Source organism: Macaca nemestrina, chromosome 16, assembly GCF_043159975.1.
Source record: "Macaca nemestrina isolate mMacNem1 chromosome 16, mMacNem.hap1, whole genome shotgun sequence".
Classification (NCBI taxonomy): Eukaryota; Metazoa; Chordata; class Mammalia; order Primates; family Cercopithecidae; genus Macaca; species Macaca nemestrina.
Genome location: NC_092140.1, coordinates 81,871,820 through 81,886,698, shown reverse-complemented (window position 1 = coordinate 81,886,698; position 14,879 = coordinate 81,871,820). Strand labels below are relative to the sequence as shown.

Below are 14,879 nucleotides of genomic sequence, written 5' to 3'. Positions count from 1 at the left end.
GACTTTTGCTTTCAGGCTTTTGTAGATGCTTTTCTTTCTGCCTGGACTACTCTTCCTCCAGTCTCCACCTTCTTTGCCCAGCTAACTCAGGTCCCACCCCTACATCACTGCTTCTAGGAAACATTCTTTGATGTTAACTGCCTACTGCCTGTAAAAGATGGGTTGGTTGCCCCTTCTTTATATTTGCATGACTTAACCATGTCATGGGGTCAGCAAACTTTTCTTGTAAAGGACCAGATAGTAAATATAGTTGACTCTGTAGATCTGTGGGTTCTCAGTCTTCAGGTTCAACCAACTCTAGATTGAAAGTACAATATTCAAGGGATGTGGAACAAAGGCCATAGCCACAGATTTTGGTAGCTGCAAACCGGGGAGCTGGTCTTGGAACCAATCTCCCGAGGGACAACTGTACTTTTGACTTTGCAGGTCAGTAGGCAAAATCAAGATGGTTGTGAAAGTATGTGTATAACAAGAAGGAAGCAAACTTCACAAAATTTTATTGTTGCAATCCAAAAACATAATACCATATAATTTTTTTTTGTAATACAGGTCTACTAATGAGAAGAATAGAATTGGTTTTGGGGAAGTGACATATCATTTCATCAGGGTTCAAGTTAGCGTTCCTAGTCATCAAAATCAATTGCAGATGTTCATCTGTTAATGCTGATCTGTAATGAGATTTTATGTATTATACTGACTTCATTTTTTTGTATGCGTAATTCTGTGTGATATGAAAAGAGAAATAAAGTGAAATATAAGGAAGGCATAACTCCTGTTCTCATGGAATTTATAATCTGTTTGGAAAATTATCATTGCAATAGGAAAGCCTCCTTAATGACGACAAGCATCACTGCTTTAGGAGAGATATGGAATAGTTCATTACATGTTCCCAAAATAGTTTTTTCAGATTATTCATAGTTCAGAAGGATATCTATCTATAAAAAAGTGAAGCCAGACATGTCCTTACTTTTATTAGGAGGTCTGTATTGTGATGTATACTGACTGATACTTTTAATATTCTTCTCTTTTTTCTTTTTTCTTTTTTTTTTTTTGAGACAGAGTCTTGCTCTGTCACCAGGCTGGAGTGCAGTGGCATGATCTTGGCTGACAGCAACGTCCGCCTCCTAGGTTCAAGTGATTCTCCTTCCTCAGCCTCCTGAGTAGCTGGGACTACAAGCACATGCCACCACACCCAGCTAGTTTTTTTATTTTTAGTACCGACGGAGTTTCACCATGTTGGCCAGGATGGTCTCGATCTCTTGACCTTATGATCCGCCTGCCACGGCCTCCCAAAGTGCTGGGATTACAGGCATGAGCCACCATGCCTGGCCTCTTTTTTCTTTTTTATATCGCCATCTCAGTATTCTGTCATTTCGTGATGAAATAGTTGTTTATTTTGACACAACTCAAATAGAAATTAATGGTACTATGTGCTAAATGTTACTTTTTTATACTATTTTTCCTGTGATTATTTTTAAAAGGCCAGGTTTTCTTAGATGAGTTTTATCTTCATCTGCTTATTATCTTTTTAAAAAATGTATATCCATTTGTTTCTTTAAAAATCCAAGGCAATTTTTTAGTTGTAATAGCACCAGGTGTGGTGGCTCATGCCTGTAATCCCAGTGCTTTGGGAGGCCAAGGCAGAAAGATCACTTGAGGCCAAGAGTTCAAGACTAAGCTGGACAACATAGCGAGACCCTGGTCTTAAAAAAATAAATAAAATAAAATTTAAAAATTATCTGTGCATGGTGGCAGACACCTGTAGTCCTAGCCATGCAGGAGGCTGAGATGGGAGGATCGCTTGAGTCCAAGAGTTCGAGGTTACAGTGAGCCATAATCAGATCACTGCTTTCTAACCCAGGAAACAGAGCAAGACCCCATCACTAAATAAATAAATGAATGAATGAATACATAAATAAATAAAATGTATGTATGTATGTTATAATACCAAGAACAGCACATATTTAGACAATATTACACATCTAATTGCTTAAAATATATAAAACAATAATAAAATTTTTTCTTGATACACACCTATCCAAAATTGGCCGATAGTATACAATTGATAAATTACATTGATAGCAGTCATATATAAGAAGAGAAAGAAGCAGAAGAGGGAAAAACATATCTTCCCTCTTTAATGTACTTAGAATCAAGAAGATAAAAAGAGACAATCACTCCTATGGGGCCACATTATTCATTGAGGTTAGAGGTCACATATAGTCTCTATTTATAATTGGGGAACACTTACATACTAAGACATTAAGTCTTCTTCAGGAAACCCTAAACAGCAGTTGGAGACAGGAATCCCATCCATGATGCTTGATGTTTTCCTCTTTTTGCTGTAACGCAGCATGCCTTAGTTATTCTTTTCTAAGGCACGTTATGTACCTGTTCTATAGTAATGCACCAAGAGAGATAGGAAAAAAATTTTTTAATAGGCTGGTGATTCCAAAACTAGCCTTAGTTTCTCCCCTGAGCTTTATACTGTGATAATGTTTGGCTGTGTCCCCACCCAAATCTCATCTTGAATTGTAGTTTCCATAATCCCTGCATGTTGTGGGAGGGACCTGGTGGGAGGTAATTGAATCATGGTGGTGGTTACCATCATGCTGTTCTCGTGATAGTGAGTGAGTTCTCATGAGATCTGATAGTTTTACAAGTTTCCCCCTTTCTCTCCACACTTCTCCTTCCTCCTGCCATGTGAAGAAGGATGTGTTTGCTTCCCCTTCCACCATAATTGTAAGTTTCCTGAGGCCTCTGCAACCATGCTGAGCTGTAGGTCAATTAAAACTCTTTCCTTTATAAATTATTCAGTCTCAGGTATTTCTTCATAGCAGCGTGAGAACGGACTTACACACCCTGTACACCCTAGTATGCCCAAGTGCCACTGATAGCATCACCTAAATTTTTAAGGCTGTATGAAACTTAAAATGTGAAAAACAAACTCTCAACTCTCCCCTCCCAGCCTATTTTCTTCCCAGCCTTCTCCATATTAGAGAATAGCATTGCCATCCATCTGCCTAGCTCGTCAGGCACAAAACCTAAGACCTATCCTTGGTTCCTTTTTTTTTCTTCTCACCTCTAACATCCAAACCATTAGCAGTCCTCTTTGCCCTTCCATCAGAGTATGTTGCAAATCATACCTTTTTTTTCTTCTTTTTTTTTTTTAGATGGAGTCTCGCTCTGTCGCCCAGGCTGGAGTGCAATGGCGTGATCTCGGCTCACTGCAACCTCCACTGCCGGGGTTCAAGCAATTCACCTGCCTCAGCCTCCCAAGTAGCTGGGATTACAGACACACGCCACCACGCCCAGCTAATTTTGTATTTTTAGTAGAGACAGGGTTTCACCATGTTGCCCAGGCTGGTCCTGAACTCCTGACCTCGGATGATCCACCCACCTCGGCCTCCCAAAGTGCTGGGATTACAGGTGTGAGCCACCGCACCTGGCCAAACCATTTTTTATCAGCTTTCTAATGCATATCCCCTGTTGCTGATCTCTCTTGTGTATTGTCCATAAGCAGACAGTTTGTTTGTTTGTTTGTTTGGTAATTCGTATCATGTCTCTCCTGACCCACAACCTCCCAATGACTGCCTGTTGTAATTAAAAGTCCAAACTCCTGCTGGATGTGGTGGTGCATGCCTGTAGTCCCAGGTACTCAGGAAGCTGAGGCAGGAGGATCACTTGAGTCCAGGAGTTCTGGGCTATAGTACGCTATGCAATCTGGTGTCCACGCTAAGTTCAACATCAGTATGGTGACCTCCGGGAGTGAAGGACCACCAGATTGCCCTAAGGAGGGGTGAACCAGCCCGGGTCAGAAACAAAGCATGTGAAAACTCTCATGCTGGTCAGCAGTGGGATCGCACCCATGAATAGCCGCTGCCCTCCAACCTGGACAACACAGTGAGATCTTGCCTCTTAGGGAAAGGGAACAGAAAATGGAAAGGGAAAGGGAAGTCCTAACTCCTTATTGTAGCCTATGCTAGCTAGCATTTATTGAGCACTTGCTATATGCCAAAGACTTTGTTAGGTGCTTTGCATATATTAACTGATGTAATCTTCACAACAGTCCTGTGAGGTTGAAACTATTATTAACCTTATTTTACAAAGCAAGAGTGTAATAGGAAGGTTAAGTAACTTATCCAAATCACACAGCTAGTAAGTGGCCAACCTGGAATTCAAAGCACAGAGTCTGACTCCAAAGCATAGGGTCTGGGCCCTCTATACCATCCAACTCGAGCTTGTCATTTTGCTTTTCTTAAGCCACACTGGCCTTTTTCTCCCTCAAGCACATCAGGCTTGCTCCCTGCATAGGAGTTTTGCACTGGCTGTTCCTCTGTCCATGGTGCCTGTCATCTCATCATTTAAGTCTCCACTCAAATGTCTTTTTCTCAGAGAGATTTTTGCCTTACCACTGTCTTTAAAATTACTCTCCCACATATACAGTGTCACCTTTTTCCTATTTTCATAGCAGCACTTACAATATCTGAATTGATCTTAATTCTTTTAATGTTTGTTTCTCTATAAGTATTTACTTAATAACTGTTGCTGGATGGATGGTTGCTGACTATTGAATATTGGCTAGTATAGTGGTTAAGGATACAGGCTTTGAAATCAGATTCCGGGGTTCATATCCCAGCCCCACTCTTTAGTTGTATGAAGTTAGGCAAGTCACTTAACAATTCTCTGTCTCAGTTTCTTCATCTGTAAAATAGAAATAATACCTCCCTCATAGGATTGTTATCGGAATTAAATAGAATAATGTGTATGTCTCTTAAAACAATTCATAACACCTGAGAACTCAAACCATGTTATTTGTTTTTTTATTTATTACACTAAAGTTTTTGTAGCAACAAATATTACTATTATTATAATATTGAATGAATGGCATACCCAGAATACTGTTTGGAAAGTCATGTTTCCAGGCCCTCCTCCAGGCCAACTGGGTCAGAATATCTGAGAAAAGGGCCCATGAATCTTTAAATATATATATATATTTAGGGAGTCTGATAAATATCCAACCTTGGAAACTATGACAGTAGCCTTTTAGCATCACTATTTAGGATCAACCTGGACAGTTGTGTCTGTGTGACATCATCAGTGACATCATGACACTGCAGTGACACCATGCAATAATTTGTAATTTTGCTGAGATGTAAAGTGAGAGCAAGTCATCCTGATAAATGGACCTAGAAGACCCTTACCACTCTCCCTAACATCCCCATTACAGTGCAGCCTCATTCTCTTCCATGTATCTCTGTTGGCAAGCAGTAAAACTTAGAGTGACTCTAATTTTATTTCTGCTTGGAAAATCATCTCAAAAAGAAAACTAACCAAGAAATATGGGGATGCCAGGAAAGATTTTTTTTTTTTTTTTAAGTAGTGATTCTACCTTAAACTGTAAGAAAAAAAAATCATGAAGCCGTTTTTTTTGTTTTTTGTTTTTGGCAGGTGCACCAACCAATGCAAAAACTGCACGTTATCAAGGAAATTACATGCTATTGCTATAAGTTCGGGTTTATAAGTTCAGATATTAACAAAGCTTTTATGAGTGTCATGAAAGAGATTGTGTAAGACATAATTTCTGCCTTCCTAGAGCTGGAAAGACAAAACTACCATACACAAAACAGCAAGTGAAATTAAAGCGAATAATAAATGATAGACAGCCAGTGCTGTTTATTTCAGAAAAGAAAGTAAAAATATCAGCTAGAAGGGTTCACTGAAACAGTAGTGGCTAATGATGACAAACAACAAATCTTCTTTAGTTGCAGGACCAGCTCTGCCCCCTAATTATAAAAGCAGTAGTTCAGATTCATCAGACAGCGATGAAGACAGTAGTTCTTTGTACGAAGAAGGAAATCAGGAATCTGAAGAAGATGACACTGGTCCAACTGCAAGGTCAGTCATTTAATTAAATTAAATGATAGACCAAACTTCAGAGCTAGTATAAGTTGGCTGGAACAGATAACTAATAACGGGATATCAAATTTCCATTTATACAGCACAGGGAGAAATCATTTTGTATGGCATTTCATCCTGAACTATACCTTTTACAAAGAAATTTATTCTAGTAGGGTGCAGCTATAGAGATATCTAGAATTTCAATATATATATTTTTTTCCCTGAGACAGGGGCTCACTCTGGCACACACTAGGGTGAAGTGGCATGATCTTGGCTCACTGCAGCCTCTGCCTTCCAAGCTCAAGTGATCCTCCCACCTCAGTCTCCTGAGAAGCTGGGACCACACCACAGGCGCCCAGCAAATTTTTGTATTTTTTGTAGATTTTTTTGGTATTTTTTGTAGAGATGGGGTTTCATCATGTTGCTCAGGCTGGTCTCAAACTCCTGGACTCAAGTGATCTGCCTGCCTCAGCCTCACAGTGCTGGGATTATAAGCATGAGCCACCACACCAGCCAATAAAATTCTTACATAAAGGATTTTTCTTAAGATGTCATTGAAGTGATGAAGTAGGCACATAAACCATAGAATTTCTTCTTAAAATTATATATGCGGTATATGTTTTCTTTAAATAAACTAATGATTTCTTCTTTTTCTTTTTTTTTTTTTGAGACGAAGTCTCGCTTTGTAGCCCAGACTGGAATCCGGTGGCATGATCTCGGCTCACTGTAGCCTCTGTCCTAAGTTCAAGTGATTCTCCTGTCTCAGCCTTCCAAGTAGCTGGAACTACAGGCGTGTACCACCATACCTGGCTAATTTTTGTATTTTTTAGTAGAGACAGAGTTTCACCATGTTGACCAGGCTGGTCTTGAACTCCTGACCCCAAGTGATCTGCCCGCCTCAGCCTCCCAAGGTGCTGGGATTACAGGCGTGAGCCATCGCACTCAGCTGAATGATTTTCTTCTAATCTAGCCTTAATACTATGGGTCTATGTAAATGAGATGTCAAATCTTTGTTTTTTATTGAGTAACAAGCTTTTTTTAAATTCATTTTAAATATTATCAGGTGGAAATAGCAACTTAAACCCCTTCCTTAAATGAGAATAAAAGTCACAGTCATAAACTTTTTACTTAGAAACATCTGACCAATAGACTTTGAAACTTCATTGAGGGAAATCTTTAATACCACAGAAAATATAGAATAGTGATATATTACTGCTGTAAAGAAATAACCAATCGGTATTTTAGGCCAAAAATAAATTCCAGGAAAAGACTAGTTATGAACTGTTGTCATAGGCCGGGTGCAGTGGCTCACACCTGTAATCCCAGCACTTTGGAAGGCCAACGTGCGCAGCTCACTTGAGGTCAGGAGTTTGAGACCAGCCTGGCCAACGTGGTGAAACCCCGTCTCTACTAAAAAGATACAAAAATTAACTGGGTGTGGTGGCACTTGCCTGTAATCCCAGCTACCTGGGAGGCTGAGGCAGGAGAATTGCTTGGACCTAGGAGTGGGAGGTTCCAGTGAGCCAATATCACACCACTGCACTCCAGCCTGGCCAACAGGGCAAGAGTTCCTCTCAAAAAATAAAAAAATAAAAATAAAAAGAACTATCATAGTATCCAGTTTTTATTTGGCAAGATTAATTTATTGTTGCAGTGTTTATACAACTAGATTTAATGCTTTTATTAAAAAATTAAAGTGTGTTTTTGTGAAAAAAATTTTGATATATATGCATAAAGTTATACTACTGTGTTTTCAGAAAACAGAGGAAAAATCAGGATAAGGATGATGATGATGATGATGATGATGATGATGGGTTTTTTGGACCAGCCCTTCCTCCTGGATTTAAAAAGCAGGATGATTCTCCTCCAAGGTGATAATGTGTAATATTTTAGGCTAGTCTTTCTTTAAATATTTTAACTAAGGAATCTTTAATGAATTAAAGAATTGTCTGAAATTATGTTTTAACTGAAATATTTATATAACATTTTGAAATGGGTCATTCATAGGGAAAAGAAGTTGTTTCCTATAATAAAAATAATTATTTACATGTTTATGACACTTTCATAGTTTACAGAAAACTTCCACATCTGTTATTTGATATTCACAAAAGTGTTTTGTGGTAAACAGGGTGGATCATCCCTCTCCCCACTTTATAAACAGATAAGGTCACACACACATAGTAGCAGACCTGGGGCTAGAATCTTGATGTTCTGACTTTTAATTCAATTGTTTTCTTAATTGTTTATCAGTAGAAGAAACAAATCCCCATGTGCCATATTAGACAATTGGACTAACTTCTCTGAATCTCAAATTTGTTATCTGTAAGCTAGGATAACAGCATGTACTTTACAGAATTGTTTTGATGATTGAGGTTTCATAGTTGTATACCTAGACTTTGTGTGTATGTGTGTGTGTGTTTAATTTATATGGAGCCTGGCACAGAGTAAGTATAGAGTAAATATTTATTCCTGTCTTCTTCCCAGAATTGTAAAATTTTTAAATGCCAAATATAAGATTGCACGTTAAATTGTTTATACTTCATAATACTGTATACCAATATGCAAGAACAAGCAGAAAAGGCTGTTTATTTTATATTCAAAGTTTATAATCACATTTGGCAGCTCCTAACTTCCATTAACTTTGGTTGTTTTAGATATACAGAGATAGGCAGTCTACAGACCCCAAACTAAAAATGATTTTTACATTTTTGAGAGTAGCTAAAAAACGACAACAGATATGCCACAGAGAGCCACATGTGGCTTTCAAAGCCTAAGAGTTACTGTCTAGCCCTTTATAGAAAGTTGTAACATTCTAGGATGTAACATTCCTTTTAAGAAAACACATTACTTAAATGTATAGCAATTTTTTTTCTTGAGAGTATTATTTTGGCAATAATAAAATACATGTGTAAAATAAACAGCTGGCATTATATATTGGAGTTTTAAACCTTTTATAGTATCATAACATGCCATGGTTATATTCCTTTACTGTGTTTTAAGATTTTATATACTGGTAATTTTATTACCACCAATCCCCTGAGGCCAGAAAGTTAAGTTTTAATTGCATTTGTAGATTGCTAAAAATTGTACTCAGAAAAAATCTATGCTGTACTCATAGCTTATAAATGATACCTAATTTTATCTTTTTAACAGTGCCAAACTTCCCTGTCTCATAAGCAAATTGTTCTGCTCAAAGAAGTTTCATGAATCAAGACAAGAGGTTATTAAATGGTCAGGATGGGAGCCCAGAGTTTCTGACTGTCAGTACTGTTTTTTCCCCTGCCAGGATGCCTGTCTGTGGGGTTCTAATAGAACATGGTGCAACCTGGAAATTTTAGCTTAGGACTTCATTTCCATCTGGGTTGGTAACACTGGCACAGTGACAACTATGGAAAAAACATTGGTACAAAAGCAAGGATGAAGTATCTTAAAAGTATGAAAGAGGGTATTTTTTTATTTTTTATTTTTATCTTTTTAATTTTTTCCTTCATAAAGTAAGGCTGTCTCTTTTTAAGACCCAGTATTCAGGCAAGTCTGTCTTCTGAAGTGATGACAGTTGCCTCATTATGTGGCAGTAGGGCAGCTGGAAAGAAAATGCGCTTTGACATCAAGTAGACCAGGGTCTGAACTCTAGCTCAGCCACTTACTAATTGTGTTAATCTTGGACATGATTTTGCTCATCTTAAAGGTGGAGTGACTGACACTGACCAGGATTGTTTTAAGGAAACCAATGCACTGCTTGAAATGTGGTTAGCACAGTACCTTTTTCCCTTTCTATGTGTCTTAATGAACTAGCTGCATTCTTCTACAGTTCCACATCATTACTGTATTATCAAGTGAGAACAATGGATAGATTTTTAATACTGCCATGTTATATAGACCACAGATTGCTGGCATTGTCTGCACATGCTATATATGTCCTTGAAGAACTCGATTTCTACTTTGGTAGTTCTGACCATAATTATAATGCCCCTAAGGTATCTTTCACTGGACAGTGAATCTCAAAACTGAAGGAAAGCCAAGGCACAAAATAAAAAAAGACCATCACAGATTTTAGTACAATTTTTTTAAAACATTGCCATTTTTATTTAATATAGTTCTTTTTAGGAAGTGTGCATATGCCAGTGTCACAAAGATTGAGAATTACTGGCTTGGTCTCTAATTATTGACTAACAAGTAGAAAATTCAAATGTGAAAATTAGGTTTTTAAAAGACATCTAGCAGAAAGATACTAGGTAATACTAGTAAAAATAAAGTGTTAAATAAAATTCTTATTTTCAACATTTGTTACTATCTGGCTTTATTATTTTTGTGAACTTTTGTTCTGAAAACTGCTTTTTAAAGTCAGGGAGAATGATAAAAGTACATTTTATTTTTCAGGCCCATAATAGGTCCTGCACTGCCACCTGGTTTCATTAAATCTACACAGAAAAGTGACAAGGGCAGAGATGATCCAGGACAACAGGTATCATCATCCCATTTCAACTCTAAGGTTTGGAAAGTTTTCATTGAAAGGATAAGATGTATTGTAACAAACTCCAAACTTTATGCATGCAGTTACTACAATCACTGGACTCAACTGTAAAGTAAGACTCAGTTATATTCAGATTAATTTAAGATTGTAACATAAGTAGATGAAATAAAAAGCTATTCAAAACCTGAGATTCTGTTAGGAAAATAACAGGGTTGACGGGGTGTTACCTATTCATGCTTCTTATCTTTGAAGGGGGGCTTTAAAGTGTTAGAAGGATGGAACATGAAGAAAAGTTTAAGAAATGATTGTGATGTGGGCTGGAGGAGAGAAGGTTGAAGAGCTTTATAACAATGGTCTTTACCTTGAAATTTACTTTCTCCTAACCAAGCTCTAGTACCTGTGTATAAAAAAATACACTGGTGGATAAGTAATGTTAGGAAAAGATAGACCAAATGACTTTGGAGTAAAGTATAAAGGCTGTTTCTCTCCTTAACAAGAGTTGAGATTTGTAGAGTACTTTATAATTTGTAATGTGTTTTCCCAATATGTGGACCTTATTTTATCTTCTCCACAGTTTCATGAAATAGATATTATCTGCACCTTACAAATTCTAAAGACCAAAAAAATTGGGTACCTTACCCAAGATTACACAATTTTTACTGATCAAACCCATGGCACAAACTCAGTTCTTATGACTTTAAATCACTTGTTCAGTCTCTTATACTGCAGTGCCTTCCTATATATGAATTCATATATTCCAGAGACTCCTGTTTATCTCCACTAAGAATTCAACAGTTACACTGAGGTTGTTACTCAAAGGATGTATAATGCAGTGGTTAAAATTATTAATTTCAGAGTCATTTACTTATTCTTTCAACACATGCTTGTAGAACACCTGCAGTGTGGCAGGCACATAGTCACAGAAGTGAATCTGTCAACAAATTAGTTTGTTCCTATCTTCACAAGACATCCAGGACTCAGCCACTTCTGCTCCCACCCTGGTCCAAGTGACCATCAAATTTCACCCCTTTTATTGGTCTTCATGCTTTATGTAGCCATTTCTCCTCTACTACCCCTTCTCAACACAAAAGTTGAAGGGGTCCAGATAAAACAAAGGCAGATCCAAGTCAGATCATGTCACTAACACTCAAAACCACCAAATTACTCCTCCTCTCCCTAAGTCAAAGCCAAAGTCCTTTTAGGGCCCTATACTGGCCTCCATTAGTACTCTGATTTTATCTTTTGCTTTGATGTGACCACACTGGGCTCCTTGCTGTTCCTCCTCAAATACAGCAGGCCAGCTCCTACTTCTGAGCCTTTATTCCTGCTGTCCAAGCCTATGCAAAATGGTCTTCCACTACATATCTATGTGGCTGACCTCCTAGACCTTTGGTTTTTTTTGCTGGAATATTATCTTTCCAATAAATCATCTCTGGCCTCCAAATTAAAATATGCTAACCTCCTCTTCCCTTCTTTAATTTTCCCCATAGTATTTATTGCCACCAAAGAAACCATTAATTTTACTGCTTCTTTTTGTTTATTGTTGGCCTCTTTCCACTAGAATGTGGCTCCATAAGAACAGAGATTTTTTTTTTTTATCTTATCACCAGTGCCTTATATATAGTAGATATTCAGAAGTATTTGTTGAATGAATGAATGAATAAATCAAACACAGTGCCTGCCCTCATCACACCTACAAGGTAGTGGGGAATACATACATCAGTATATAACATTGTGAATTATTCAAAAGATGAGACAAAATATAAATGGAACCATGATGGGGGAATCTAATCTGAAAATGAGAAAAAGTCTTTTTCAGCCAGGCGCAGTGGTTCATGCCTGTAATCCCAGCACTTTGGGAAGCCAAAGCGGGTGGATTGCTTGAGCTCAGGAGTTCAAGACCACCTGGGGCAACATAGCAAAACCGCATCTCTACCAAAAATAAAAAAAATTAGCAAGGCATGGTGGCACATGCCTGTGGTGCCAGCTACCTGGGAGCTGAGGTGGAGGATGGCTTGAATCCAGGAGGTAGAGGTTGCAGTGAGCTGAGATCGTGCCACTGCACTCCAGCCTGGGTGACAAAGCAAGACCCTGTCTCAAAAATAAAAAAAAATAAAAAATAAAGGTCTTTATTTGAGTGAATGTCTACTAACCTGAAGTTTGATTAATTGGACTAGCTCAGCAAAGAAGGCAGGGAACATTGTTCCAGAGAGAGCAGATGGCTTAAGGCAAAAGAGAGTGTGGAGAGGATGAAAGTTAGGGTTAAAGAAGTTCAATATGGTTAGAACGGAGAGTGCAGGGAGAATGGTGAGAGAGAAGGTGAGGAAAGTAGGTAAGAGCTGTTCGAAGCTTTGCATTGAGCCTAGCTTGGGTACGCTTAACTTCATGATCAGTAACATGCAGGTCATTACACTTACCTCATAGGGTTGTTACAAGGATTAAATCAGAGTAGTAGTTGTATTAGTCCATTTTCACACTGCTAATAAAGACATGCCCAAGACTGGGTAATTTATAAGGAAAGAGGTTTAATTGACTCACAGTTTAGCATGGCTGGGGAGGCCTCAGGAAACCTACAGTCATGGCGGAAGGGGAAGCAAACATGTCCGTCTTCACGTGGCGGCACCAAGGAGAAGAGTGAGTGCCCAGCGAAGGGGGAAGCCCCTGATGAAACCATCAGATCTTGTGAGAACAAACTCACTCTCACAAGAACAGGATGCGGGAAACCACCCCATGATTCAATGATCTCCACCTGGTCCCTCCCATGGCACCTGGGGATTATGGGAACTGCAATTCAAGATGAGATTTGGGTGGGGACACAGCCAAACCATCAGTAGGTATTCAACTTAAAGTAGCTCTCATTATTACCATTGTTCTTATTGCCTCCACTATGGATGCCATGAGCATAACTGAAGAATTTAGGCTAAGTATGAGGAATCCTTTCTAACAAGGGTGTTGAAGAAAAAATTACCAGAGGAAGGACTTCCAGCCATATGGAAGACTGAGATGACATCGTCAGGCTAGGCATTCCCCGCCATGAACACAAAGGAGTGCTAGGGGAAGAAAGAAAATAACAACCAGTTTAAAACACAGCAAAGCTCAAAAGGAAGAAAGGAAAATCCACACATACTAACAACATTGAGGGAATTCAAAGCCAGACACAGGTTTACACAGCAGGGAACCACAGTCATTTTAGAGATCCCAGTCATAAACCCCAGAGAATCTGGGAACAGGAGCCTTGGCTTCTGGCTCACTCAGCCAGAGGAGATTGAATTGAGCCCCCTGCATAAAGCCTGCAGCCTCAAAGTTCTGCTGTGTCTGTAAAAGGAGGACAAGGGGACTAGAGGACTAGAGAAATGTAACCCACTGTCCCTAGGAAGGTGGCAAGGAAATTTGCTTCTGCCTAGAGCCTTGTCATACTATCTGTAACCTACTTTCAGATGGTTCTGAATAAAAGCGTGTGTGTGTCTATTTCATGGGGAGAGGGACAGAAAACAAACCAAAAAAATGAATGTGTTAAAATGACATGTGCCACTCAGTTGGTAAATCTGAGTGAGGACATATTAGTCTTTATTGTACTCATCTTAGCACTTTTTTATAGGTTCAAAATTTTTCAAAATAAAAAATTGGGGAAAAAATTTTCAGAGGAGTAGCATAATTCAGCATTATTCGCCCTTGGAATTTTGTCCTAACCTACCTAGTTAGCAAATGCATAGCTTACATCATTTCCTAGGTGGTACACATTCTACATTCCCTAGCTTCTTTTGGTGGAAGGCGAGGGTCAGGCTGAGAGAGATTACACTGTAGGTCCATGTGTGAAATACTCTCGCTCTGATTGTTTGACTTATAATTTCCCTTTAATTGCACCTTTTTCAAAAGACCTTTCTTTTTCAGTTTTGAGATTTTCGTTTCTCAAAGATAGGCTTCTCTTAGCCTCATTCCCGGCATATACCCCCAAATTAAGACATAATAATACTAATGTTTGACATTTCTTGAGCACTTACCACAAGCCAGACACTGCAACAGCAGTATAAACCTAACTTAATCCAAACAACAATCCAGGGAGGTAGTGTATCAACTGAATGCCTTCAGCTACAAATAACAGAAAATCCAACTCAAAATGGAACTTTATCTTAACCTACTTAGTTAGCAAATGGGTTAATTTACTTGGTGATATATGTTCTGTATTCTCAAAATAAGGAAAATATGTTTCATATATAATAAGAGGTCAAGAGGCAAGATGATTCCAAGCTTGATTAATTCATTTGCCTCATGATATCATCCAAGGCTCCAGTTTTTCTACCTTCCTGCTCTATAAGAGAATTAACAGTATGTTAATTCCGCCCTCATCGTACCAAGAAGCCTGCCAAAGTTCTAAGACTTAGGCTGACTGCCTTCATCATACTAAGAAGCCTGCCAAAGCTCTAAGACTTAAAAGCAGCTAGCAGTGTCCAGACACAGGAGAGGACTGGTCCTTTCCCTGTGCCTCTTTTGTAGAGGAAGGAAA

The 14,879-nt window shown here is 38.6% G+C and overlaps 1 protein-coding gene across 4 annotated transcripts in view; it reads left to right on the top strand.

The window, feature by feature from the left end:
* LOC105491698 (GPALPP motifs containing 1) overlaps positions 1-14,879 on the top strand; it is a 50,466-nt gene that overhangs the window by 11,099 nt on the left and 24,488 nt on the right. For 3 of the 4 annotated variants that reach the window (XM_071081351.1, XM_011758283.3, XM_011758282.2), the window contains exons 2-4: positions 5,766-5,898; positions 7,659-7,772; positions 10,282-10,366. In XM_071081351.1, the coding sequence (XP_070937452.1) occupies positions 5,766-5,898; positions 7,659-7,772; positions 10,282-10,366 (332 nt within the window). Of the gene's footprint in view, positions 1-5,765; positions 5,899-7,658; positions 7,773-10,281; positions 10,488-14,879 lie in introns of those variants that run through there. The other variant, XM_024796008.2, reaches the window with a different exon arrangement.